General features: G+C 42.2%; 1 protein-coding gene across 6 annotated transcripts in view; it reads right to left on the reverse strand.

Annotated features, from left to right (window-relative positions):
- PTK2 (protein tyrosine kinase 2) overlaps positions 1-27,629 on the reverse strand; it is an 878,302-nt gene that overhangs the window by 272,152 nt on the left and 578,521 nt on the right. For 3 of the 6 annotated variants that reach the window (XM_086966271.1, XM_086966268.1, XM_086966269.1), the window contains 2 exons: positions 18,484-18,540; positions 10,770-10,867 (listed from right to left, as the gene is read on the reverse strand). In XM_086966271.1, coding sequence (XP_086822397.1) covers positions 10,770-10,867; positions 18,484-18,540 — 155 coding nt within the window. Of the gene's footprint in view, positions 1-10,769; positions 10,868-12,950; positions 12,984-18,483; positions 18,541-23,347; positions 23,366-27,629 lie in introns of all 6 variants that reach the window. The other 3 variants (XM_086966267.1, XM_086966272.1, XM_086966270.1) reach the window with 3 other exon arrangements.

The raw sequence follows: 27,629 nt of genomic DNA on the forward strand, positions 1-27,629 counted from the left end.
CATAATGTCTCCATTCAAAAGAGAAGTAACATGTTGGATGGTCCAGTATTTAGTCATTTTCAAATGTGAGAACGTCAGAAAAAAAGAGTGCCATCACAAGCCAAGATAAGGAAGTATAGTCGAGTCGACCTGCAAGCAGCTCAATTTGAGGCATCTTAGCAAATGGACCACAGGGCACATAACAAGAAGGGGATGAGCCAAGCAAGGCTCAATTCTGGCTTGGACTCGGGATCTGGTCCACCTTTCCTATCCCATGGAAAATGGCATGATGAAACAGAGATGAGTCAATCATTCTAGGCACTACACATCGCCTATTGCAGTAAAAAAAAGCAGAAAGACTGCATACACAAAATCTAAAAATCAGCTTTTCTGTTGTGTGTGTCTGCAATAAATTTCACATGCGTCTCATTGAATGCTGTGGGAAATCAGATTTCCCTTTGTTTTGCTAATTAGCGCAATAACAGTCAATGAGGTGCTGACCTGCCCCATCCTTAATGCCGGTTAACTCAGGGGAAGGCAGTGATATTAACATCAATCAGTCTCTGCCCTACACTACGATTGTTATAAAAAAAGACAATTTGACATATGTGTAAACAGCGGCGGCTCCTCCATTATGGCCTAGGAGTGTCGCCCGGCCTGCTTCAAGTGCAGCAGGCACACACATTAACAAATTGGTAATAAATACCATTTTATTATGTGCTGTGGGCTTGCGCTGTTACAGCACGAGAGCAGGGGCAGCACCGATTAGTGCAATTCCAATCTTACTTCAGCCCTTGCCAGTGTGCATGTCAGATTGGCAGACTGTCTAAAGCAGGCCAATCTGACATGAGCACTTCAGAGCTAGCAATCCCTGGGCTGAAAAACAGGTGAGGGATTGCAGCAGCAGGTCCCCAGTTTCAAAATGAGTGCTGGGTTAGCCTGCTCCAACCAATCCTGGAGCTAGGCTGCAGCTCTACGATTGGTTGGTTTCACTTTGCACAAGGGAGGATGTCCTTCCCTTTCCGCCCCATGTCACAGCCAAGGAAAAAGCCAGGAAAAAGAGAGACGGCAACCATACCCTTTGTGCCAGCAAATGCAACACACATATTGTGAGTTTTTTGGGCATTGCACACCACCATATTTTAATGTTGACGACTGCTACTGTGAATAAATCTAGTCAAATTGAACTAACACGAGATTCCTATGTTTAGTGAGCATGTGTTAAGAAGTAAATACAAAGAATTTTCCACTCGAGCTAATGGCACAGAAAAAGATAATTTTTCTGTGGCTAAAAAGAACAATATGTAATTAGGTAAACTGGATTCAAATCCCAGCTTTCCCACTTGATCAAATTGTTTGATTCTATGGAAATCACATTCATTGTGCCTCATTTTAAATGTGTGGGAAATCGGAGATCAACTTGAAGGAAATCAGTTCAGGATGTACAGTAAATAATGAATTAATGAACCAATACCTAAAGCACACAGCCTCTCCTTGGCGCTTTGAAACAAACAACCTCTATACCCCTGCTTCAGTATGCTAACGCAATAAGACAGGTTTTCAAAAGCTTGCAGAATTGAAGTTTATTATCTCTCATCCGAAGCTGAAAAGGAAGATTGTTCTAGGCTTGAACTGCCAGGAAGGAGTACGAAGAAAGAGCCCCCCCTCTTCATTTGCTTGATTTTTGGGATGCATAACAGCCTGCATTCACAGAGCAAAGATTGAGAGGACAGTAGTGTATGAGTCTATTAGATAACTACCTGGGACCAAGGCCATAAAAGGCTCAATGCGCCAATACCAACATTTTAAACAATATCCTTTTTTTAGGTTTCGCCTGTCGAAAGCTGTGCAAGCAGCGTTTCGCGTAGGCGAAATATTTTGAGTTACAGTATGGCTGTTTGTCCCGCCCCTGTTTGCCATTGGCTAGCTCCATAAATGGAGGCTAGCCATTGGAAAACAGAGGCGTCCGTCATTCTGCGAGGCGACTCGTGGGCGTTCCTGAGATTTTTTTCTCATCCGGCCCCGTTTATCACGTCAGTGCGGCGGTGGGCGGGGTTTATTTTTTTGGTCGTCAAGGTTTGTTTTCGGCGTTTCTCTTAAGATGGCGGCCGGGCAGTAGCTTGTTTGTACAGGTCAAGACATTAATATGTTTGTGCCGTTAACCCGCCCCCCTCCCGCTGTCCGTTTGCCCGTTCCAGACATTATTATGTTCGTGCCGTTAACCCGCCCCCCTCCCGCTGTCCGTTTGCCCGTTCCCGACATTATTATGTTCGTGCCGTTAACCCGCCCTCCTCCCGCTGTCCGTTTTTAATGCTCGTTTGTTGTTGTTGCCATTCTGGTCACTCCCTGATGGGAAGGGGGGTGGCCTCAGGTCCGATTGCGTGAAATGTCGGGGTTTTTTAGCCGGCGAGGTCTTTCAGACCCGAGATGTCACTTCTTGAAAGGACTCTTGGGCACAGGCTTCGAGGTGCGGACCCAGGCCCCCTGCTTGCACGCTTTACGCCGCTTGCGGTCAGCACAGCTGAGCCGCAGATGTAAAAGCAGAGTGTCCAGGGCGGCTTGGGTGCGCACAGGACACGGATTGTAGCTTTGGAGTCTCCGGCATTATGGGACAGACCTTTATGGCTTTTATCGATATCTAGCACTTAATTTATTTGCTCCTTACATGGGAATGTTGTGCGCCGTTTGGTAAATTAAAACAATAATTTCTGAGCACGGATTTCTCTTTCTGGTAAGAACCACGGCTCGGCGCTAAAAGTGAAAGCCGAGCGTGCCCTCTGGAGCTGGGGGCCTGCTCCCCATTACCAGTGACTGCTGGTGAGTGTCGGCTCGTGCTGTAATTGTTGTGCTGGGACAGGCAGCCGCAGGGCAGAGCGGACAGCGTGTGTTTGAGTGGGAGGCGGCGTGTTACGACATGTCGAGCCGAGGACTTCCAGCCTCTAGACAGGAACCCACACTATCAGGGCCCAAAATCAATACGAGCTCCGCCCCTTTCCTCTTGCGAGGCACACACTGGATTGTAAGTTACGCTATATATACACACACACACACACACACACACACACACTCACTCACTCGTTCCTCAGTTAATTTATTTTACATCTTTAAAATATTTTCTCACACTTCTGTCCAACAGTCAGTTTGTCTTAAGCTCTTTCCGCTAACCTTTCTAAACATACCTCAGGTAAGGGGCATATATTGTTTATATACTTGTTTATTACGCTGTTGCTTAGCTGGGCGAGAAAGTGTTTGAGCTCAGGCAGCTGCCAAAAGACAGCTGAACCTCTCTTACGAGACGGCCGTCCAGGGTATTGACTTTGTGTCATTTCGTAATTCGATTAGTCGTCATTGAAGTGCCAGTGCCCTGTTAGCCAGTTGGACACTCAGAAGTGACGTACAGCGGGTTTACGTGGGAGGTAAAGGTAACAACACCACTGCTGCGCTTATGTTAAGAATATTAGCAAGAAAAGACACACTAGTAGCCTGTTTTCCAAGACTCAGTATCGGCACCCTTTGGCCTAGACGCGATGACTCTCTGTGGTTTGCAGTAAGACGTGCTCCACATTACAGGGATTAAGGAAGGCTGCCCGCCTGCTCTGCACAGCCCAGTGCAGGGGTGGAGTTTGCCGTCTTTCATGCAATACATTTATGAGAAAATGAGACCGGGAGCATCAATGTCTATTTAAAGATGAACCAAGCACCGGGTCTCATAGCGCTTACACCCTGCCCACGTGCTTGGGATAACTTTCTAGAAGTGGCTGGGCTGATGGGGCAGAGCGAGGGTGCCCTGTTGCCACCTTAAAGTGACCGAAATGCTAATTGCTCAGCTAAATTCTCGATTTTCATAGCACACAAAATATGTGAAGGTTAAAAAAAAGTCAGACAAGATATAGGCAGCAAGATACAGGCACACCACATTGCGTTCTGCAGGCGTAATAGCTCGTACACTATGGCAGTCTCTGGGTGTGTGTGTGTCTGTGTGTGGCTCTGGGTGTGTGGGTGTGTGTGTGGGGCTCTGGGTGGGTGGGTGTGTGTGTGTGTGGCTCTGGGTGTGTGTGTGGCTCTGGCTCTGGGTGTGTGTGGCTGGTTCTGGGTGTGTGTGTGTGTGTGTGGCTCTGGGTGTGTGTGTGTGGTACTAATTGCTGTCTGCTGAGCTCGTCCGTAGGGTGCAATAGGTCTCACATTTGCGAGAGATTAAGCTAATGGCAATGTAAATGACAATGCCATTTATTTATCTGTTTTCAAAACCAACACATAAATACACATTTTGTCATTTACAATGCCAATAGCTCTAACTTTTCCAAAGGCGAAACCATTGCATTGTAAATGCTTGTTTAACAGGCAGTCAGTGAAGGTCTCAAGATAAGGATGGGTCAGAGAATAAAGAGGAATCTCTTACCACCCCGGATAGCCCTTGAAAGCACCCTGGGCATCGGAGACCTCATTCTCAAAAGATTGGAACAGGTGCATGTTACCCAGGTAGGAGACTATCTTCATATGACTCCACCAAGTGACCAAGGTGACATGTAGATGTTAAATAAAGCAGTGCTCAAAGCAGAGACTTCGGGTACCACGAAATAAAGAGCTCAGGGGGCAAACAAGTGATGAGCAATCCACACTTCCTGACTCCTATTGTCTAAGAAGGATCGAATCCAGGCCAGATCCGACTCCTATATCCTCCAACTTTGTAGAAGAATGCCGCAGACAGATCCAGTAAAATCAAAGCTAGGCTCCATTTACTGAAGTTTATTTATTTAAAAGGTTTTATATAGCGCTGCTAGACCCGGGGGTATCAGAGCGCTTTACAAGAGTTTGAAGGAGGAACAGGAATAACATTTTTTTTCAATAATAAAGCATTCAGACCGTTTAAACTAAAAAGTACAAATTGGTTGATAAAAGTTATGTTAACAGCTATGCAAAAACAAAGCGCTATCTACATACATAATATGGATATAGGTAATCAAAAACTTTAGCGAGTAATAAGTAATTTGGCTTTGGTAGGGGGTGAAAAATAGATAGGGGAGGAAGTATAAATGGAGAGAGACTATGGAAGGGGATAGGTGAGAGTAGGTGAAGGCAAGGAGGGGAATTAGGGGGGAAGGGAGAGAGTAGCACAAGTGAAATATGTAAAGAGGTTAAAGGTAGAGGTGGGAGACAGGAGGACAGTAGAAGGGAACCTGACAGGGGGAAGCAGAGTGAGGAGTCGGAGGCGAGGGTTAAGGACTACAACATTTGTTGAGAAGGTGCAGTTGGAGTTTTTTTTAAGCTGAAGTAGGAGGGGTTACATCGCAGGTCTTTAAGGAGGGCATTCCAGATGTTTGGGGTGTTTCCGGAGAAGGAGCGAGATTGTGTGATTTTCTTTTAAAAAAAAGGAGGGACTAGGAGGAAAGCGTTGGTGCTTCTCATTGGACGGGAGCAGCCCGCTTTGTTGAGTGTATTTGAGCGGTACAGAGGGGTGTTTTGATGAAGGGCTTTGTGAGTAATGCAAGCAATCTTGTAGGAGGATCTGCCTTCGATGTGAAGATATTTGAGTGCTTTAAGGCCAGGGGAGATGTCGTAAAAATGCTTGAAGTCGGTGATAAGCCTGGCTGCTAGGTTGATCACAGATTTGAGTCGGGCTAGGTGAACTTTAGGTGTTCCGGATAGGATAGCTTTATCATAGTTGATTCTCGAGAGGACCAGTGATTGGACAACCGATTTGAAGTCATCAGCAGGAATGAAGAGTTTAATTTTCTTGAGATGACAGAGAGTAAAGAGTGCTCCATTAGCTGAGTTTTTTATGTGGGCATTAAGAGTTAGTCTGTTGTCGATGGTGATACCGAGTGATTTTACTGAGTTGGATAGAGAGAGCGAACAGTTAAGGGCATTAAGGTCGGAGATCTAAGTTTGGATGGGGAGCGGGTTGTTTTTTGGAGAGAAGAGAATGATTTTGTTTTTTTTAGGGTTGAGTTTGAGATGATTGTAGTGGAACCAGGATTGGATCTTAGTCGGGGTGTTGTTAAGGCGCAGAACATCATAGTGGGATTTAATCTTATAGTAAAGTCGAATGTTATGGGCATAGAGGTGGTAGTTGATTACTGCTTGTTTTAATATGAGGATAAGGGGTTTCATAAAGTGGTTGAAGTGAGAGGGAGAGAGAATAGATCCTGAGGGTCACCTAGGGAGACAGTTGTAGGGTTTGACAGGCAGTCATAAAGTTTGATTTGTTGAGTTCTGTGTTGGAGAAAGGAGGCAAGCCATTTGAAGACAGGACCATTGAGGTCAAAGCCAACTTTGAGTGTGTTAAGTAAGGCAGAGTGGTTAACTGTATCAAACGCAGCAGAGGCGCAGAGGAGAATTAGCAGGCAGATTGCTGGTAGTGATAAATGTCATCGACTATATTAAGCATGGCGGTTTCTGTACTACAGCATTTTCTGAAGCCGGATTGTACGGAGTCCAGTAGGTTGAAAGTGTCGATGTGTTTATCCAATTGGAGCAGGGCACATTTTTCAAGGGCTTCAGAGAGAAGGGGAGGTTAGCGATAGGGCGGAGATTGTTTGGGTCGTTAGGGTCAACATTGGGATTTTTGAGAATGGGAGTGATTTGCCCGAGTTGGAGGGAGACAGGGACACACCCCGTGGCCAGAGAGGAATTGATGATAGTAGTCCAATATGGGGAAATGATGTGCTTCAGATCTTGGACAAGGTTAGAAGGGAGAGGGTCTTTAGCGTGAAAATATGGTTTTAGTTTAGCAATGATGTTAAAGACTTCGGGTTCGGTTACGGGGTGGAAGTTATGCCAGGAGGCATTGTTTTTTAGTTGTGAGTTCAGGAGGGGAAGTAACGAGCGGGTGATGGGAGTAATCAGGGGATAGGGTTAATAAGGTGGGAGATTTTGAAGCAATTGGGGGTTTGTTGGGATCTGAGTTTAAAGGATCGATCAATTTTGGCGATTTTTTCTGAGAAGAAGTCAGCAATTTCTTCGCATCTCTCAGTTGAGGCTGTCAGCTTTGGGGGGAGGGGGGGCAGAGGATGTTGAACAGTTCTCTGGGTCTATTTTTGGCCTGATCAAGTTGTGTACGGAAGATGTTTTCAACCAAAGACATTACTTACAGTTTGGCAGACGGGTTACTCCATCACAACTTGGCAGATAAACCGCCTGCCAAATTACAAGTTCATAATAGTCTATGACACTTGTACGGTGGACCGGATATCTTCCACGTTTTGACAGAGTATCCCATTAGCCAAAAGTTAACTACAGCATTTAGTTTAAGTGCCACTCTCTTCATACCTCTAGCTGGCGCAGTCAAAATGATGTACACAATGTGTATGGTACCGTGGAAATAGATACAATCTCACCATCATTTCAAAACAATTGTGGTTTGACCAGTGCTCCATTCACAATTACAATCCGTTACCTAGAGCCACATTCAAGGATTTGGTATCATTTTGTGCTCATTTGTGTTCTCCCTTTCTAACACTAGCCTGTCTACCAAGAGATGAACCTGAATGCTTCACTGATATTGTGAAAAAGTTTGTTTCTGAAGCTTAAAAAACCCAGCCCATAGCTGAAAATGGCCCTCATTTCATAAGCAGCACCTGGCATCTTTGGTAGTCTACATCAAGGAAAACTTGTTTCAAGTCATATTGCATGAACTGTATGGGTTTGACTAAAATAATTTTAACTGATGAATTGGTTTATATGTATAATGAAGAGGAAATAGTAGTAAAAGCAATACCTTTGGTTGAACATTGAACTTGGTTGATTTTGATAACGTGAGTTATTGTGTATTTCGTACAAACCTCGACAACACTTCTGTATTTAACCATAAAGGCTTGCACATTTCTACCACAGGAAAGTTAAGCAAGCTAAAGAATAATGACTTGCAGCACACCTAATATCTCAAACCATGGATCAGTAAGGAAGGATGAATCATTACACCTTTAGCATTGCAGTACCATGGGCATCATATGACCACCAGAATCTGGAGAAAGAAATGTATGACCGTGACTTAGTGAAGCTTGCTCTGCCTTTCTTGCTCATGTGGTTTAACAAAGTCGCTTTGCTGGACCTGTACCTCTGATTTAATTAAGTTTGCTCTGCCTGGCTTGCCTTCTGTCTGCCATTCACAGAGGTTTACTCAGTAGCTGTGATCTACAGAAACTTTCTCTTCCTCTAACATACCTTTGATTTAAAGAAGCCTGCTCGCCCTATTCCCTATGTGTGAATTACTGCAATACCTGTCCCACAATTTAAAAATATACTTTTTCTGCCCTACTATTGTAATATAAAGATACTTGCTCTACTAGTTGGTCACCCATGGTTAGAGAAATGTGCTCTGTCTCTCCTGCACCTGAAGTTCAGAAACACTTGCTGGAAGTGTTTAGAACAGAGAGTGTAGAGTTGAGTGCACTATTTGTCCTGCACTTCTTGTTGAGGAGAGCTTGCTCTGCCTGTCCTGCACTTGAAGGTTAGACGCCTGCTGTATGTATACTGCACAAAAGGTTTAGAGACAAATGCTCTACTTGTCCTGTACTTCTGGTTGAGGGGAGCTTGCGCTGCCTGTTCTGCACTTGTAGTTTAGAGACGCCTTAGGTATATGTCCAGCACAGAGTTTAGAGACTAGGGCTCTACACTTGTCCAGCACCACTGGTGAGGGGTAGCCTGCCAGTCTGTTCTGCCTGTCCAGGACCTATTACTTAATGAACCTTCCTCTTCCTATGGTTAAGGAATGCTTGCTCTGCTATCCCTAGACATAGGGCTAAAGGACTGCTCCGCCTGCACCTTTACTATGGAGAAACTTGTTTTCCCGTATCAACATTGTAGAGTAGCCAGCACTGCTATCCTGTGATCTAGGGAAGCCAAATGTGTCTGTCTTGCACTAACGATACCACAAAGCTTGCGCTCACTGTAGAGCATTCATAGTTTGGAGCAACCTGATCCAGCTTTTCTGTATCTAGAGTTTAGGGAAGTTTCTACTCATATGCTTGTTCACTTTTGCAGCCCATAGTATCTAGAGAAGATAGCTCTGCATTGCAAGCACCTATGGATTATAGAAGCTTGCTGTGACCGCCCTGCACTGATGGCTTAGTGATTTTTAGGGCGCTCTTATGCATGCCCTGCAACTGCAGTTCAAGGAAGCGTGTGCACCTGTCCTGCATCTAGGGAAGAATTCAGCTTATACCCAGTCATTGAGCTGTTTGTGTGCTCCCTATTCTGTGGACAAGAGCCCCCGTCCTCTGCTCAAGAGCTGCACTCCGACAGCTCTGTAACAGGCAATAACAGTGAGGTGTCTTGCTTGAACAGCAGAGTACCAGGAAGGGGCATTGAGCCATCCATCACCATGTTTTTTACTTACTATACTGGATGAGTATGTTACCTCAATAGGTCTTTGGGCTCTGTTTATCATTGTAATGTCCTTGATTACAACTTTATTACTTCATGTTTTTTGCCAGCGCTTCTTTCATTGCTCTCCATCCAGCTCTGCTTACATTCTGCCTCATACAAAGCTACCACCACCTCACTCATACTTCAAAGGGATAGCAGGCAACAACCCTGTCCAGGAGCTTGGGTGAGCTGGCAGTGAGTACACCTAGGAGGACAGCCCATAAGGAGAATAACACGATTTCACGAGATGCCAGAGTATCTGAAGGACCATGGATGGTCAGTTACATGACCTTCAGACCAAGAGGTCTATATGAAATTTTCAGTTTACATTTAAGGCAGGACTCTAGCTATCATATCTGTAGCAGGTGTATTAGCACCATGGCACGGTGGCATGAGGCAAACCGGAATCTCTAAGAATAACAGCCTTTAATTACACTACATTGCAGCTGGGGAGTTGGGTGGTGGGGCATTTTCTTCCCTTGCACTGGGATCTGTGGCGCTTTTTCTACGCATTTGACTGGTATGAGAAAGCAAGATGCAGGAATCGGAAGGGAAGATGCAGTAACAGTAGTCATAACCCAAAGTTTATATTGATTATAAAGTGTGTTAATAGTGGTACATTAGACCACAGCATCAATGAACTCTCTAACCTAATTCTACAGATTTATGTCGAAGGTCACTGAGGAAGGGCGTACCCTATTTCTCATGTTGGAGAGCGGGATCATTAAACCATGTTGGAAGCAATGGCCCAAATTCAAGGAATGGAAAACAATTACTAATTCAATGGACAACATTTCTATTGGGGAAGGCGGACAATAAAGGGGGAGTGAACAATATGGCCCAAAACACTACATACACATATATATATATATATATATATATACACACATATATATATATTCTAACACCAGTAATTGAGTGACCAGAATGTGTGTATATATATATATATATATATATATATATTCTAACACCAGTAACTGAGTGACCAGAGTGTATGTGTGTGTGTATATATATATATATATCCATCCATCCATCCATCACAAAGTAGGCAAGAAGCTGGAGGTAACACTTTCATAGTTATGGGCAGGATTGCACTTACAAGCACAATGAACAATCTACAGGGAGCGGAGGACATTTAAAGTTGTGCAAAACTTTTAAGCACTGCAGAAAATGTTGATCTAAATTACTTCCTCCATTAGGTTTGCTCGTGTGCAGCCGCAGTTATGGTATTCAGAATAATGACAAGGTATTCATTGTTTACAATTAAAACAATGCTCTTGAAACATTTTATTGTGGGTATAAAGGTTCTGCCTTCCTGCTTTATCTTTCATTTTAACCAGCCGTAATGGTACTCGCATTAAATAAAGATAGAAATACAAACACGTATTACATGGAAATACCGCATTTATTGCAATAACACTTACTGGACTCATGTAAACTCCTTGATGTACATCACCAAACTGCCCTTCACCAATGCAGCGGCCGAGTTCGATTCTATCCCTCTGAATTTCATAATCCCTGGCTGTAAAAGTTTTACATTGAACATCAAAACACATTTTAATAACAAGAACCAGCAAAGATGCCATTTTATAAATAAGCATAAGGTCTTACTTACTCTTCATGCAATATTATTTTATTAAGGTCACTTGACATCAACCAAAGTAAATACTTTTGAGAACTTCAAATATGACTGCGAAAAAAACTCAGTGTATGGAAGATGAAACAGGGACATACAGTCTAAGAGGCAACAAATAAAATAGTAAAGCTCTCACACTCTTTCATAACATAACCCACCAGGAACCTATTCATAACCCCTAACATCCCGTCAGGCATCATTCATTGCATATATCTTTTTGAAGAAGAAAGCATTTCTTTGAGTGATCTTCACACTGACATATAATGTATGACACACAACTTACTCAATAGACAATTAATTGGGAATTTAAAAAAAGGAAGCTGTATAGACCCCACTTTTAAATAAAGTGTTCATAAGCCTTTTAACCTCTTGTATGCTTCGGACGGCCCCAGGCCGTCCGATGTCAGGTGGGCGTGTGCTGACGACGACCGTCCGACTCCCGCCCACTCAATAAAACCCCCGCACAGCATGAAAATTCACGCAGCGCAGAAGGGGTTTAGTAACATACTAGTGGGCACTGGCATTAAATGTGTATTTGGAAGCCATCAATCATTTGTAAACTATCATTTCTATTGACTTGTCATTGATATACACGTGATAGAGTATGCCTTACTTATACGGATATAAATAGTTAAAAGTTGCAAACAAAAAGTTTCATTTTTTTGAAGAGCAAGTCCGTAGTCAGTCAAGCTGTGAATTCTACTGTTTGTAAACACTAGGAAGACATGATCAAACCAACTACGTGTATACAACCATAACTTCACCGTAACGTCAGTGCTTCTAAGATATGTGTAAGCTTTTCACTTTAACTAACCCACTGAGAATGCTGAGGTCAGTGCTAGGGATCAACAGCTACTGTTTAAAAGTAATTGAAATAATATCTAGAGATTGCACATGCATGACCCCGTAACCTGTAAGAACCTCATCTTCCACAAAAGAGGTTATCTTGCTGGTTCTTCAACCTACAGATGAAGCAAAGCTGTGAGGGCATGGACAAGGGACGAGTAGATGTGGACAAAGTCTGCCTTCAATACCGGAAAATTACAATTTCCTTTGCCACACTTTTGGATATTGTCTATCCCAACCAGCAAGAACTAAACCAGAGTCAGAATTTATGAGCTGGGGTGAAGGTATTAAATTAAGCCTTTAGGAGGAAAGGTAGCGAAGAACACTCAGCCAACAATGTATCTGCTCTGACCTGAGACAGCCTGAACTTCTAAGTAATCGATGGAGAGTCACATCAGCCAAGTTGAAATAAATACTTCAATTTTGAAGACCGGTAACCTGGAAGTCAGAATTTAAGGTGAGATAAGGAGAGACGCATTCTTAAACTACTTCATGTACTGATCAAGTCTGGGGAGGTCATGCTTTGTTCTTATTGGTCAGTGAAATGAATAGAATATAAATAATGCCCTTCAAACGCCTTCATTTGAGACAGGCCTTATGGCTGCAAGCATCACTAAGAGAACTATGACCTGCTTTCAATTTTGAGCCAGGCACCCAACATGAACCTAGTCTGGTAGTGAAGAAAAATGGGCACTCGCAATCGTCCAGTAAATATGTATTATTTAATAATCAATCAAGACCATTTTGGACAATGACCTGGATGAGAGAAAGAGCTTGTCAGGATTTTACCTAAATGCATAATTTTTGTCTTGCAGTATTAATATCTTGTAGGCATGGAGGGCAAGGATAGAGTAGTATTGCTAGACTTCATAATTTTATTCAGCAGCTTTTGATATGAGTGGTGTTACTTTAGCTATGTAAACACAAGAGTCATGGTGAAGGTAGTGCAGTTCTTTCGAAGGCCACAGCTTCCTCTTTCAAGTCCCCATCAAATATACACATTTACGTAAATAAAATGCAAAAACAAACACTTCTTAAAAGATGAATAAGTCAAAATCCAAAGAAAAAAAGGTGTAGCATTCTGCAAATGACAAACGTAGGTGTTTTGAGGAAATCCTGTTACCTTCTTCTAATCCATAGCTCTCTGCATTGCATTCAGAGGAAAGATAAAACTGACTTTTTAAATCTCAAAAAGAACTTGCTTAATGAAAATAAATTAATTCCAGGATGTGTTAAAACCAAGATACATCAACAATATGACAAAGAATACTATTTTCCAAAAATAGGCTGTACCACCAACTAACCATAAATAGTTACAGCGAAGAAGTGGTTTTACAAGTTACTTACTCTGTAAAAGGAGCTATTATCCAGTGAGTTCTCCTGGCCACTGGTTGCCGCCAGAAGGAAACCATAGCAATTACACAATGTTCACTGGCACCTCATCCACACCCACATGTTTTGGTTCTACGTCATATTACCAAGTGGTGGGCCAAATGTGGGATTTTCCTCTTAAAATATGAATTGTTCTAATGCCTTTAATATAGAAGATGCAAATTGTGTATGTGCTAAAAAGATTTTGAATTATTCACTGATTGACTTGTTGAAGTTTACTCCGAGGCCTACCACTGTGTTGTTAAAATGTCGAGTGGTACTCCACAGGAGAAAGAACAATCGGTGAAGACCAAACAGACAATATGGTCTGTAATAGCTATCGTAAGTAAGTCAATATTTAGTGGCATGTGGGCCAGCTCCGTAATGGCCCAGGTTATACCACCTGCTTATCGGACATATTAAGAGCTACAGTATCTCAGAACCGAAAGCAAAGATCCTAAAAAACACTTGCAAGCCAGAGTACTTTCAAACACCATATGTATGTATTTTTCTTTGATTTTATGGCGCTTCTATGGCCTTCATGAAAGCACTTTACCATTGCAAATGGCACAATAAAGAAATACATAAAGTAGAAAATAAATGGTAGAGCCAGGAGGAAATTGCGAAGGAGGCAGTTACAAAGAAATGAAGTCCTATTTAAAAAAATAAAAATAAAAATGAAGCAGGTTATAAAAGAATGCTTAAAATTTCATAGTCCATACTGTGGTTGCTTATGCTAAAGGACTGTGACTCAAGTGTGGTTGGAGCAGACTGGGAGAGGGAATAATGGGGGGAAGTTATCAGGGAAGGGGAGCTCAAAAGAAACAGTGGAGATTGACAGGCGTCAAAACCAATACTGTTTAAAAAGAAGGCAGTGGGATCACGAGTTACAACACTGACTGTTTACAAATTAATTCAAAAGTAGTCTGTTAAAAGATGTTTTGCAACTGGACAAGCGAAGAACAAAATGCTCTCTTGAAACATATAACTTTTCTAAAGACAGGAAGGAAAAATCCCCAAGTACGTCTATTTAAATTAAACGTAAACCCTCAGTGCACAACATATTTCAACACGTGTCACACTGTAAGAAGGACCCTCTAAGCAGATTTAATAGAAACCAGAGAAACAGCTTTCCATTGCAGCGTTGTGATTGGCTTGGGGAGGGGAGAAAGGCTGCCTGCCTCCTGTTCCTGCGGAGGCAGGAAAGCAGGAGCAGACACAGCAGTGATGACGTGGGACCCGGGAAAGGTACGTTTTATTTTATTATGTACCCCCTCCTCCCTAGGCAACCCCCCCTTCCCTCATGACCACTCGCCTGTACCAAATGCATAGAAGCACAAATGGAAAGAGAATGAATATGCAAGTCTATTTGATTTGTATCGAAAGCCCTCACTCACCAACCTGGTTGGTGACATACTTCATCCTCGGGCCCACCGGGAGAAGCCGAATGCCTCCCCATTGTGCTTCAACACCAGGTTACTGCGGAGCTGGTTACTTGTGAAGATTGTGTAAATGTGATAGGTTATAAATGTACAGATTGTGTCTCACACAAACATTTTTTTATTCGGTGGCCAATCCGACATATTAAAAACGATGTGTTTGGAAATTACGAAATTAATTGTTCGGCTATTTCCACTTAAAGTGGGGTCAACATGTTTCTGCCCTCGGTGTATGATTTACAGGGCATTCGTCAGGACCGTGGGGAGTGTACCTCGGCGGAATGGGCACGCTAAGGCTCACCCTTACCTGAGGACGTGAAAGTTAAAAAGAAGTGTAAAAAGGTGCAACACAACCAACACGTTTATGGGGTAAATTACCTCAAAATAAGAGGAACCTGTTTAGTCTGCAAAAGAAAAATTGACACACATATAAAAAGACAAAACACGTTATTAATTTCAAAGCATCGCTGGTTTGTTGAAATTAAACCATGCTCTACAAAATGTGCTTCTGACTACCAGAAAGGTGGTTGCCAAATGGTAACTGTAATAGTATCTTACAGTGATAGGTGTACTAGCACTGAAGAAGAAGGCTGGTGGGGATACATGCAAACTGTTTCACATAAAGACACCTGCACGCCTATTCTGGCGTTCTAGCGGTAATAGTGTGGGTTGGAGATCAATGGGCCACTATGCAGTGCATGTGGATCAAAGTGACTTTACTATAACCCAGCAAATTCGGTATAATAATTGCAATTAAAAGACTCTCACTTCTAAAGTAAAAGATCCACGCCCCATAGGTCTCGGGAGGGGGGAGGAGGTGAAAATGGCACACCTTGTGGGAGGAAGAGCCACGTACACAGCAGATTGAAAAATGCCCTGTAAATCATACACTGAGGGCAGAAACATGTTGACCCCACTTTAAGTGGAAATAGCCGAACAATTAATTTGGTAATATCCAAACACATCGTTTTTAATATGTCAGATTGACCACCGAATAAAAATCTTTTTGTGTGAGGCACAATCTGTACATTTTTAACCTATCACATTCACACAATCTTCACAAGTAACCAGCTCTGCAGTAACCTGGCATTGAAGCACACCAGGGAGGCATTCGGCTTCTCCCGGTGGGCCAGATAATGAAGCATGTCACCAACCAGGTTGGTGAGTGAGGGCTTTCTATACAAATCAAATAGATTTGCATATTCATTCTCTTTCCATTTGTGCTTCAATGCATTTGATGAATTACACTGTTCTGTTTAATTTGACTTACCTGGGGGACTGAGAGTGTACTCTAGCTTCCCTCCCTCTCTCGTTGATAAGAAACACTCGCCTGTACCACCAACCCCACGCCCGCACCCTAACCCATGAGCCATGCCGGCCGCACCGGTCTGCTTCCAGCCCTGAATTTTTTTTTAGAAAAGGGACCGAGATGTGCATTCTTGAGGACCCGACATTATATCTTCTACTTGCTCCTTGGTTGTATGTTATAAACAAGCACTTTAATGTAAACAATAACCAAAACTGCTTATAAATTACCCAGCCATTGAAGATTTTGTTAGTGTAGAGTAAAACGATACAGAGACCCCAATGATATAATAAAATATGTTATTTTCAATGCAACCTAACCTAATATATCGACCTCAGAAGGTTGAAGGACTGAGCGAGTGCCAAGAGGAATGTCAACAAACTTTGCGAATTGCAAAGTGATCTTTTTTTCGGAGTGTTAATGTTGAAATTTATTTTTTTTGTTTCACTTTTAAAAGTGGGTAAATAAAGCTATAGAATGGGAGTGTTACAACTCTATGGATTGAATCATTTAAAATGATGAATCCCCAAAGTAGTTGGAATAATTTGGATGGAATTGCAATTCGTGTTAAATAGGTCTAAAAGAAAATTGACAATTTTTTTTTATTAACCCTTTCGATGCTGATGACGAGCTCAGCTCGTCATCACCCACGGGTGTCGTGTGCTGATGACGAGCTCAGCTCGTCATGACAGCAGCAAAATGGCAATTTGCAGCACAGCGCAAAAATCACTGCAGCAGCGATGCGGTTAAAGAAAGAAAAGCAAATCATTATGAAAATGTGTGTTTTAATGTGTGGCAGGGATGCTTTTGGCATAGGTGCAGGGGGAACAGCTGCACCGCGACCTAGGAGTATGAAGGGTCCTCTGTACCCCTTTATTTTTCAAGTAAAGCAGAGGATTTACAGACAACCTTTTTTCTTGGTGGTTGTAGTTGTGATTTACACAGCAAGAGGAGTTGCCCTAGAAACGAGTATGAAGGGCACACTGGTTCTCGTCATGTTACAGCAGTTGTTTTGTAACCGCGTTTCCTTGATTCCACAAAGAGCAATAACTGGAGGTAGAAAATGAAAAGATGGACAGGTTTGTGAAGGTAGAAAGAGGTGCAAAAAAAGAGGGAGTATTATGGTGTACATGGTGATGCATGATGGCAAGGATTAAAAGTAACGCATACTTGAGAGGATAAACAAACTGTCACCGGAGTTTAACAGTACGGCGTAAAAGCAGCTAAATAACACACTTTGAAACACTAGCAGCAGAGTGTACCAAGTAAAGAAAACTCACAGACAAGAAAAAGAAATTATGATTACAGTAAATAAGATCACGAATAACAAGCAGTTACGAGAATATACATTGCTGAAGGGCAACAAGCCATAGAAAAATGTCTAAATGTAGGCAAACACACACACAGGGACCACAATAGGAAAGAACAAACATTTCTTCCCACATTTCTGCAGTAAATTTTTTTTGTTTTAGTTTTAAATAAACTCAGGAGCAGCGGTGCGCACCCCTCTCCCTTTAACCCGCATACCCCTCATCATGGATGGTTTTTGCTGGCATTTTTTTATCTGTTCGCAAAACGACCGAAGGAGGCCCTGCCCGAGAAGGAGTTATTTTGGGTGCCCCTGGCCCTTGTTAATCACAAAGGGGGTAAAAGCAGATGGTGCTGTGGTGTCCACGTGACAAAGCAGGTACATAAAGCACGGCGCTCGTCAAACAGGAGCAGCGCTGAGTGAAAATATGTTAAATCTCTTCAAAATAAAAAACAGGTGGGCGTGCTGTGCAGAACAAAAGAAATGCGCGCCCGCCATACTTAAAGAAGATAAAGCACGGCATGCCACTCTGATCATGGGAAACTCAAAGACTTCAGACAGACGACAGCCAAAGTTGCAACCACAGCTACATAAATAAAGAAAATTGTGTGCCAAACATATTGCCGATAGTGAAAGCATTAATGTAGTGAGGCAGTCTCCAAGTAGGGAACAAAATAGGCACAAGGTGGAACAAATGTAAACATTCACCAACAACAGCAAAGGGATTTCGAAAAACAGAGGAAACAACCAATGAAAAGTGCTGGGTGTGTTCAAAGCACATAGAGTGATTACCGCATGTCTCGAAGACCGCGTATGCGAATTGCCTAGGCTCCGCTTAACAAAAAAAAGGCAGGTTCCTCTGATTTCAAAACAAAGCAAAACAAGGGGAAATGCTTGTTCACATCCTCAAGTCATCTCACGCAGGAGGCTTGAGTGAGAAAGGGTAACAACTGGTCAAAAAGTTCGACAACCCTTTGACTCTTACCTTTGCTGGCAAATATTGGTGGAAATAATGTATTAATAGCTCTGCTGCATCACATGATTGATTATTAATAATCTGTAACGTGTGATGCACAAGTATGATGTCGATTTTATTTATTGCTGCAGTGCTATGCCCGATGCAAAAGTAACATTGAAAGTGATTTATAAATGTTAGAAGTTATCGCCTGTATTGTAATCAATACATATTTTATTAAACTGCATACAGAAACATTAGAAGTAGCTTACTTACTGGAGGGCATAGTGTAAGTATCTTCTTCATCTATAATTTCAGCATAGTCATCAGTTTCTGTTGAAAAAATAAAAGAAATGTTAATGGCAGAAAATGCATTATTATTTTGCATCACTGCATTTGCTAGGGTGCTTTTCTTGTGTAGGGAATACGTGTGCACACCTCCCACGTGAATGCATTTTCCATTGGTTGTAATGGAGATGCTTTTCAGTCTTCTCCACTAAAGCCGAGACAGTCTGGCACACTAGTTTGACCAAAATTGATAGATACAAGTGTGCAGAAGAAGCGCAGGGAATAATTATCGAAAACATCCTTGTAGCTAGTATGAAAGGAGGTAGGGCATACAGACTGAATTTGTGACAGTCCTTGCATACTACCTCAATGAACGAATGCAAATTTACGCTAGTGCAGGAAGACAACAAAACTGCTCAAGAGGTGCCTTTACAAACCACAACTGCATTAGGAAATAGTGCTTCGTTATGGTGGCACAGACCTGCCAATGGAATGTTTCTTACTGAGAACTCAACAAAGTGCCCCTAAAAAACTTTCCTTGCTCCATTTCTTAGCTCCTATGGCTGCTTGTGTCCACTACTCCTTCCTTTGGGTCTTTTACATATATCTATATCCTGTTGAAGACCCTTTCATAATGACAGGGTTGAAACGCCAACGGCTATTATATACTTGAACAAAACAACTCTTTGAAATGTGTAGTAAACCTTTTATGGTTACCAATCAGTTTTATCTCTGTGGTATTTGGTACGCACACATTTACATCTCAAGTTAAGCACCATGTGATCCACTATGAGCACTGACCCCTATTTTCCAATTTTGTAGCTATGCATTAAAAAAAAGCAACTTCTGAACCTATCACTAGTTAACTGTTTTATATCATTGGAATTCATTGATTTGGTTGATCACATTTCTTGATCCTACGACTCTTGAAAGTATATATTCAAATAACACCATGATGAACCACTTTTTCAAGGAACAATTTTCACCTAGGGTCCTGTGGTATATTACGCTGCTCTTGCTTTTCTTGTTTATGAAAGCAATAGCCAAGATCATCTTGTGCTTAAAAAAACCTATCCTTGTTGGTAACACATATTACTTCAAAACAAACTGCTAGCCTCTCTACAAGCTGCCCTGTGCTTCCTTGCCTCAGTTAAATATTTAGCAGGAATTTTGCTTCGATCTTTAGCCAGTGTGGTTATCTCATACCAAGGTTTCACCAGTGACCTACATTCCCGAAAATCAACATTCATCAAGGAACGACTGTAAACAATCTTAGAAGACGCCAAAGTTAAAAATAAACACAAATGCTAGCCTATACCACTTTTAATCTATTTAACATTAATCGCCACACCCAGGAAGATAAACATCCTAAAAACATTACTGAAAGCGTTTCAATCGGCACTACAGGAGCCACATTAAAAGTACACTATAAAGACCATATCAAGGCCCAACAACTGAAGAATACACAAAGAAACTCAACAATGGTGGACAACAGGAACCACACCAAAGTACAAAATAATAAGCACCCAAATGGAACTTACTCTAAAGGAAGGCTCTCAAACGGTGCGCAACATCATCCACTACTAAATGGTGCACAATAGGAAGAATCTCAAATGGCTTGCACCATAGGAAGGACTTGAAATGGTGGACAACAGGAATAAACTCAATGGAGCACAACAGGAAGGATCTCGGTACATAAAAGAAAGGTACACAATACTGCACAATAAGTCACACCTTAATAGTGCACTATAAAAACCTTGACAAATCACAAGGGTACACCATACAACTGCCTCAATGGCTCACTACATGAAGAGCTTCAAGGGTGAAATTCACCAGATGTGGCTGGGTCGGACTGACTAGGTCAGTGTTGGTCCCCATCAAGGTGATCACCCCACTTTTCAGGACACCAGCTCTGCATGTCCAATGGCCTTGGCTCCAGGTTCAAATTTCTCCCCAATCGAATTCTAAGCTGCAAATTACAACTGCCCACAAGAAATAGTTCTTCAAGCAAGATCTATCTCTTTCTTACACTCAATCAATCAGTTAAGTCTGCATCCAAAACTCTGCCTCCATCAAGCCACCAGACACAGCTTCAACAAGACAAGCAATGTTCTTGGTGGACACTGAGCTCTTCTCCAGACAACGCACCTGTGAAGAGAGTAATATGCACATCGATACAGTTTTTTGTCACCACCTCAGCCAGTGCCCTTACAAGGATGTTAAAAACCAGGGGTAGTGGTGATTACTCCCTGCTAAACTCCAGGGTCAGGGACAGGATCTTGTGTTGTTGGTCTCGGATAAAGGGATCTAAATCAATGGCACGCTTTGGCAAGGGTCGTGCCATTTTTTGACCATCTATCTCTTGTGATAATACTAGGTGATGGCATACATCAAATGCAGCTAATAGATAACATACTTTTGTCTGATCGTCATCCGTTACCAAAAAACAATTGAGAGATTCACCAGATTAGACTGCAAAACCAGTTTTAAACCACATCTTCTTCAACAGGCACTACCACTGACACCAATGGTGTAGAACACAGACTTGGCTTCATTGTCAAAAGACCCAGTGAGTAATGCATGACCTTTTACTATGATACACTATAGTTGCCAGCTCACTGGCCAGTCAGTGTTCTAATACCCTTTCACTGTTTTCGGGCCTTCTGTGACAAAATGTTTGTTGTAGTTTATAGTGCCGCCTGTAAAGGTATCAACCCCAATGCTATATCCTAAATAAAGGTATTACCAATCGAAAGTTTCAAAAATACAAAATATGGGCTAAAAGCAATTTCACCCATATCTCTATGCATCATGACGGGTATCATATGCATGGTTATAACTCAAACATGTATCTGCTACTAAAGAGCTTATTCGTAGGCTTGGAATTAAAAGTATGATATATTTCTAACTAATGAAATAGATTTCACTTCAATTTCATATGTGGAGGAACAGCCACAATGTGTGTTGAGGTGTTCAATATTTGGTTGGAAAAAGCCTGTCTAGTAGGATAAACTTTGTTTAATTGTTGTAAATGAGTTTACGTTTAGGTTAACCTATGAATACCGTGCACCAATAGTGTTGTAAAGTGATATGCTATAAGAGTGTGGATTTGCCAGATGATGAGTGTTGGGTGAAAGAAAGCCTTTGAAGTTAATCATTGAATTTATAGGTAATGTAGTTTTGAAGAAAACAAGAGCTTCCAAAAACTGATACAAATATACTACTAAAAATTAAGAATCATGTATTCTCTTTGGCTATCAGGCCTGAAAAGAGGGAACCACCTCTAGCCAGCCCTGAAAGTACACCGGGGTAAAAGAAAAAATACATGAGAATCTTTGCCTTGAATATCAGTCAATCCCTTGACACATGCATATTTACCTATCAAAGATTTCCCATTATAGCCAGCCAGTCAGAAGATTTAGGTCCCCATTCCAGACACTACTAGTCACCCTCCAATTCCTGTACATACAATTTGGCAATAGAATTATAAATGACAAAGACTGTGTGCATGGAGGAACTCCCTTCTACCTCATCTTGTGTGGCTTACTTTACATTTCTTAAAAGGCTTCATTTTTACCTCTTTTGAGCTACTATTATTTTCTGCAAAGGCGCTGCTCTTCACTGAATGCATTAACTTCTTGAATCTGTGTCTCTCTTCCAGCCTGGTTGCTAAATGCCTACAAATGGTTCCGCTCCAGTTACCTAAAAGTTACGGGCAGATCCTCACTTCTACCTCAAAGGCTTCACTATTTTCGTACATGAAGATGGCTGTTAAGAATATGGTCAATAATGTTCCAGTTTCGAGCTCAAACCATATTTTCTTCTTTCTTTTTCCAACTATATTGCTTGCCCTGTCTAGTGCTATGAGACAGTTCCATAGTGGTAACAAGCATTCCGCAAAAAAACGAAATAAATTGAAAAATAACAAATATGCTAAAAACGGCATCGTATCAGTGGCTTTGAAATAAGGGGATCATTATGGTAATCAATGGTCAGCTTGGTAGGTAGTTGAGGTGCATGGAACATAATGCAGTTAGCTTGGTAAGATGATGATAAATGTTTTTTTTAAGTAACTCTTCATACTGCACAATCAGGAGGATGGTCAATAACTGGCTTTACTATTACCTAACTGAATAGTATTCAGTCTACTGATCCCAACAGGTGAAAAAGCGGAGTTGCCCAGATCACAGAAGATATCAGCTAAGATCGCGTAACTCATTGACCCATTTCGCTCACAATTTGATGTTGTGGTCATGTACCGTGAATGCACAGCAGAATCTCGGCAAGAAGTTCTAGACAGCATTTCAACAATGGAAACATCCATACACAGACTGGAATGCTTTGCATCAATTTGCTTGTGTACGGAGCCTATCTGTTGACTTTTATGACAAGCTAGAATAGAAAAACTTTTCAACAAGTCTGAAGTGAATTCATATCACCTTACATCCATCCCTACTTCCTTAATTCCCTCCGCTCTCTCAGGTGTTTGCGGTTAACTGTCCTCTTGTGTTAGTTTACTGTTTGTTGGTCTGCTTCTTAGGCAAAGGAGGTTCCAATGATAATGAAAAATAGTTGCACTCAAACTTGCATTCATTAGAAGCTTATATTTTATAGAAAGTGTAAGTCAGCAAAGAGGCAGCAATGATGTTCTATTGGTCTGGCACTGGACAAAGATGCAAACTTACCTGTGTAAACATGAAGGGAGGCAATAACACAGTTTGGTATAGCTATCAGTCCTTCACAAGAATAAACACTTGCAGAAAATAAATTAAGCACATAGATGACAAGCACATTCAAGTTATTAACACAAACATCTGACAAAGCTTCATTATTAAAACACAGATAGCATTACCGTCCCCACTAAATTCATCTGCAGATCCAGGTGGCATGCAAGGAAGGAGCAAGGAAGGAGCAGAGAAGGAGCGGGAGAAGAAAGGAAAAACACAGCATTAATATCAGCAGTACATTATTAATGATACACAGTTCAATATATCCCAAGCTGTAACTGACAATAAATAGAAAAGCAGAGTTTAGGTCCAATGACAAATTACCATCATTGGTATCTTCATACACATGCACATAAATTTGAAGCTTGATTGGTGAGAACATTCTGCCAGAATAATATAATAAATGTTGACTCTTTAATTACGCATTATCAGGGAAGTCCAGCAAAAAGTGTACATGCACCTGCATGCGTCAGTAAATGAAAATTATTACAGAGGGCAACAGCAAGGCATGCACAATCCGCAAAGCAGAGTTGGAAAACACAGTAACAAAACTTGAAGTGTGCAGATAGCAATCACTGGAATATGAATCTCACACACAGAATAGATATTCATTAGTAAGGGATAAGACAAGCACAAATGTAACTGCTCACCAGCTAGTGCCAAAATTTCAACACACTTTGTTGTCCCCGAATCGTCATTTTAGGATACAAGATAGATTCAATGGTGGATCAGACAGGATTGGCAGGAGACACTGGTCGATAGTTTATATGGAGCATTTGGCGCAGTAACTTAAAGTAAGGGGTTCAGGGGTACTTCTGCCACCGACAGCACAACTTTGGTCCAACTTTAACCTTAACATTATATCTCTTTTGGCCACCTTCTTTGTTGAAAATACTCAACATGTGTTTTCACTTCTGCCTCCAGGTATGATGCTAACGAGATAGGCTCCCACTGATGAGTTGATCATAATAAGTGCACAAATATAGGTGCAAAATGTGCACCCTCTATGTTACCTTTCTGTGTCATGCAGTAGTTCGAGGGTGCACAATTTGCAGCAAATTCCGAGTCGCAGACATTAAAATGGAGAATGATATGTAATTGTACATGGTTTTCCTGGTTCTTAAATATGTTGTGCAACTGGCAGGTTTTAACTGAAGCAAACCATGCAAATAAACACCAGGGTTGGGCGCAATTTTTGTACAATTAAAGATCCCATATCAAACACAATTTAGAATTTGCTTTAGTAACAAGATTAGCGAGCGAACAGGTTATGAGGGCCAAGTGTGTACAAGTATATAAAACCTTTCAAGACAGGCCCATAACCAAACAATGATGAACAAATCTTGTCAGGATAATTGATTTATGTTATTATTTTCCCTTTAATTTATTTGCAAACAGTAAATCTGCATAAATATTAACCAGAAAGCACACACAATGAGAAAGCATGATTTGGGATACTGGGATTACATTCTATTCAAATGGAATTCTAGTTCTACTTCTGTAGCTTCTGAGGTGATAAACTCATATGTTAATAAAATAGTAAGAGTAGCAAGGATAAGATAAATGTTGTAACCCAAACTCCCCAAAAGTCAGTAACGCTTACCTGCTAGTTTGGAAATCTGGATGAACAAAAATTTATTTTTAAGTAATTTATTTGTGAATCTCTTTATGCACCAGCCACAGAATGAAGTGATGTACTGAAAAAGGTTTGTGCAGGTTATAGCAGGCTGAGGGTATTGATCCATACTGAGGCGGTTGGGGACTTTATTAAGTAACTGATTTCTTTCTTTTCTGGGATCACAGAACTCAGTGAAAAAATGCCATTTCATTGTTATATCATGAGGAGAGATGATGGCATTTAGCTATTGTACAGCCGCTTCGAGCACAAAGGAGGACGCCTGTACCAAAAGGACTGCAAGTCCCAGGTAGCCTGCTGGTCTCTGCCTGCACCTGAACCGGCTTGCCTGCCTGCTACTATTTAACTGCTTGCAGCTCCCGCGTCGCAGGAGCCGCTTCGAGCACAAAGGAGGACGCCTGTACCAAGAGGGACTGCAAGTCCCAGGGAGTCTGCTGGTCTCTGCCCGCACCTGAACCGGCTTGCCCGCCTGCTACTATTTAACTGCTCGCCGCTCCCGCGTCGCAGGAGCAGCTTCGAGCACAAAGGAGGACGCCTGTACCAAGAGGGACTGCAAGTCCCAGGGAGCCTGCTGGTCTCTGCCCTCCCCTGAACCTGCTTGCCTGATGCTACTATTTAACCGCTCGTCGCTTCCGCTTCGTGGAACGTGCGCGGGCACGCACCGGACGAAGCACGGGCCAAGGGCGGGCCCGTTTGAGCCCATTAGAGACCGGATGAGGAGCGCTGGACCCCCCCCCCCCTCTAAATCCTGCCGCTCGTCAAGGTTAGACCTCATCTGCTTACTGCTGTCGCCCTGAGGGCATTAATATTTTGGGTCTCTTGCTGCTATTATGCCCAGACCACGATGAATATTCGCGAGGGGAAGGGGAGAAGCGTTCTAACTGGTGGAAGTGTTGGCAAGGACTATGGACCAATTTCTAATCGGAGCCAATTTGGTCCTAGCCCACGAAATTGCCATGACTGAGCGACGCCTATCTCTAGATCCTTTGCAGTCAAAACGATCATCACTGGGTGGTTTGATGTCTGCATGCTCACCAGATCGTTGTTTGGTCATAGACACTGACTCACTTGACTTGGCAGGAGGCGTTAGCCAGTCCCTGCACGTGCCGCTGGACACTTTTGCAATAACAGAGGCTTCAATTAGTTCTCCGTCTGTTGAGGTGGTGCATGTGGGCACAGCATGTAGCACATTTTCACGTGTTACTACAAGGTCTGTGCCCAAATCGAATACTCAAATTATGGAACCATCATCAGAGCCAACTACAAAGAGGAAGTGGGGTGGGGGCCCACAAAGGCAAAAAAATGCAAAGAACCAAAAGACTAAAAGAAATGGTAGGACTGTGACTTCAACTCCCCCAATCTTAACAGAGTCTCAATCCGCTATTTCTACCCTAGGTGTTTCAAACATTGACCCAGTAGGTGTTCCCCCGCCTGAAGCCTACGAGGCTCTATGGGTCAAAGTGGGGCTTTAATTTCGGCATCCTTATCCCCAATAGACTGACACTGATCGAGGAAAGACTAACTAATTTTGAAACGCTTGTTGTATCCAACCTTGGTACTATTGAGAACTCTCTGGCAAAAATTAATCGGCCCTCTGAAATTTCAACAAACATGTTGTGCAACCCTATAATCCCTAACCCCCCACCCACTATTCCTTCAACATCTAATTTAATACTTCCATCATCTAGTAGGAATGGTGGGGTTGGCACTGATTCTGATGTTGGTGTAGTGTTCATGGGAGGCTATGTGGGTGAGACAGGGAATAAGTCTAGTGAATTCGCCCAGCTCATTCCGAGTAACCAAAGGGTGGAGGGAAGTTTAACCTGTGTTAGGACAGCAAGTAATATCCTATCAGACCACTCTAATCGTGGTCTAGACAATCAATGTATTACTGTCCCTGGGTCTTCTGGTCGTGATCCCCCAGCAGTGCATTATGGATTGGCCCATAGTTTGGTCGAAAACTAATCTATAGTTTACATCTCCCACTGGCCGCCGCTCCTTTAGTGGTGGTTCTGAGGAATGTACCGACCTTACAAGCTGGGCAGGTGGAATCGACAGATCAGTTAATGACCAAAACAATGCACTGGCTTACTGTACAATTGAAGGAAGTTGGGGTATTTGCAATCAATTGATAATGGCCAGACGCTCATTGTGGTTTGGACACTCCACTAAGGACGGGCGGGGTGATTGTGTGGTTGATAATTTTAACAACGAGCACATGGTTAGGCTTTTATTAGAGCACCTAGGGAGTAGAAATCAAGGGTACCATTTTGAGAAAATTTTCCTCCTGCCTTTACGTTTTTTTTTTTTTAATCGACCCCAATACTATTCCCTGTCAGGAGGGGGGGGTTCGATGTGCACCCTATAGGCCCATAAGCAGACCCTTTGACCTAAACCTAGTCAACAGATTTGCTCCTCTGTCTGGCTTGGATGCTTGTGATTGACTGTTACCTGTAGTTCCACCAGTGACAGAGAACCCTATTATTCAATTCAACGCTTCCCCTGTGGTAGACTCAAGCCCTCAGCAATAACTAGTGGGTCAGTGCACACTAAAGATCTGATACAGAGAGAATGAAGAGAAGGATTACCTCTCAGCACACTAAGTATATTATCATGGAACATTGCTTGACTACTATCGAAGACTAGCTCCTCTTATTGGTCTACTTTTATAGAGACCTATGAGATCATTGCTTTTCAGGACACGTGGTCTTTGAGTACGATTTTTGGGCCTGGTTATTTGGTCTTAGGTAAACCAGCAATTGCAACTTCTA

This window comes from Lissotriton vulgaris, chromosome 4_1 (assembly GCF_964263255.1).
Source record: "Lissotriton vulgaris chromosome 4_1, aLisVul1.2, whole genome shotgun sequence".
In the NCBI taxonomy this organism is placed as follows: Eukaryota; Metazoa; Chordata; class Amphibia; order Caudata; family Salamandridae; genus Lissotriton; species Lissotriton vulgaris.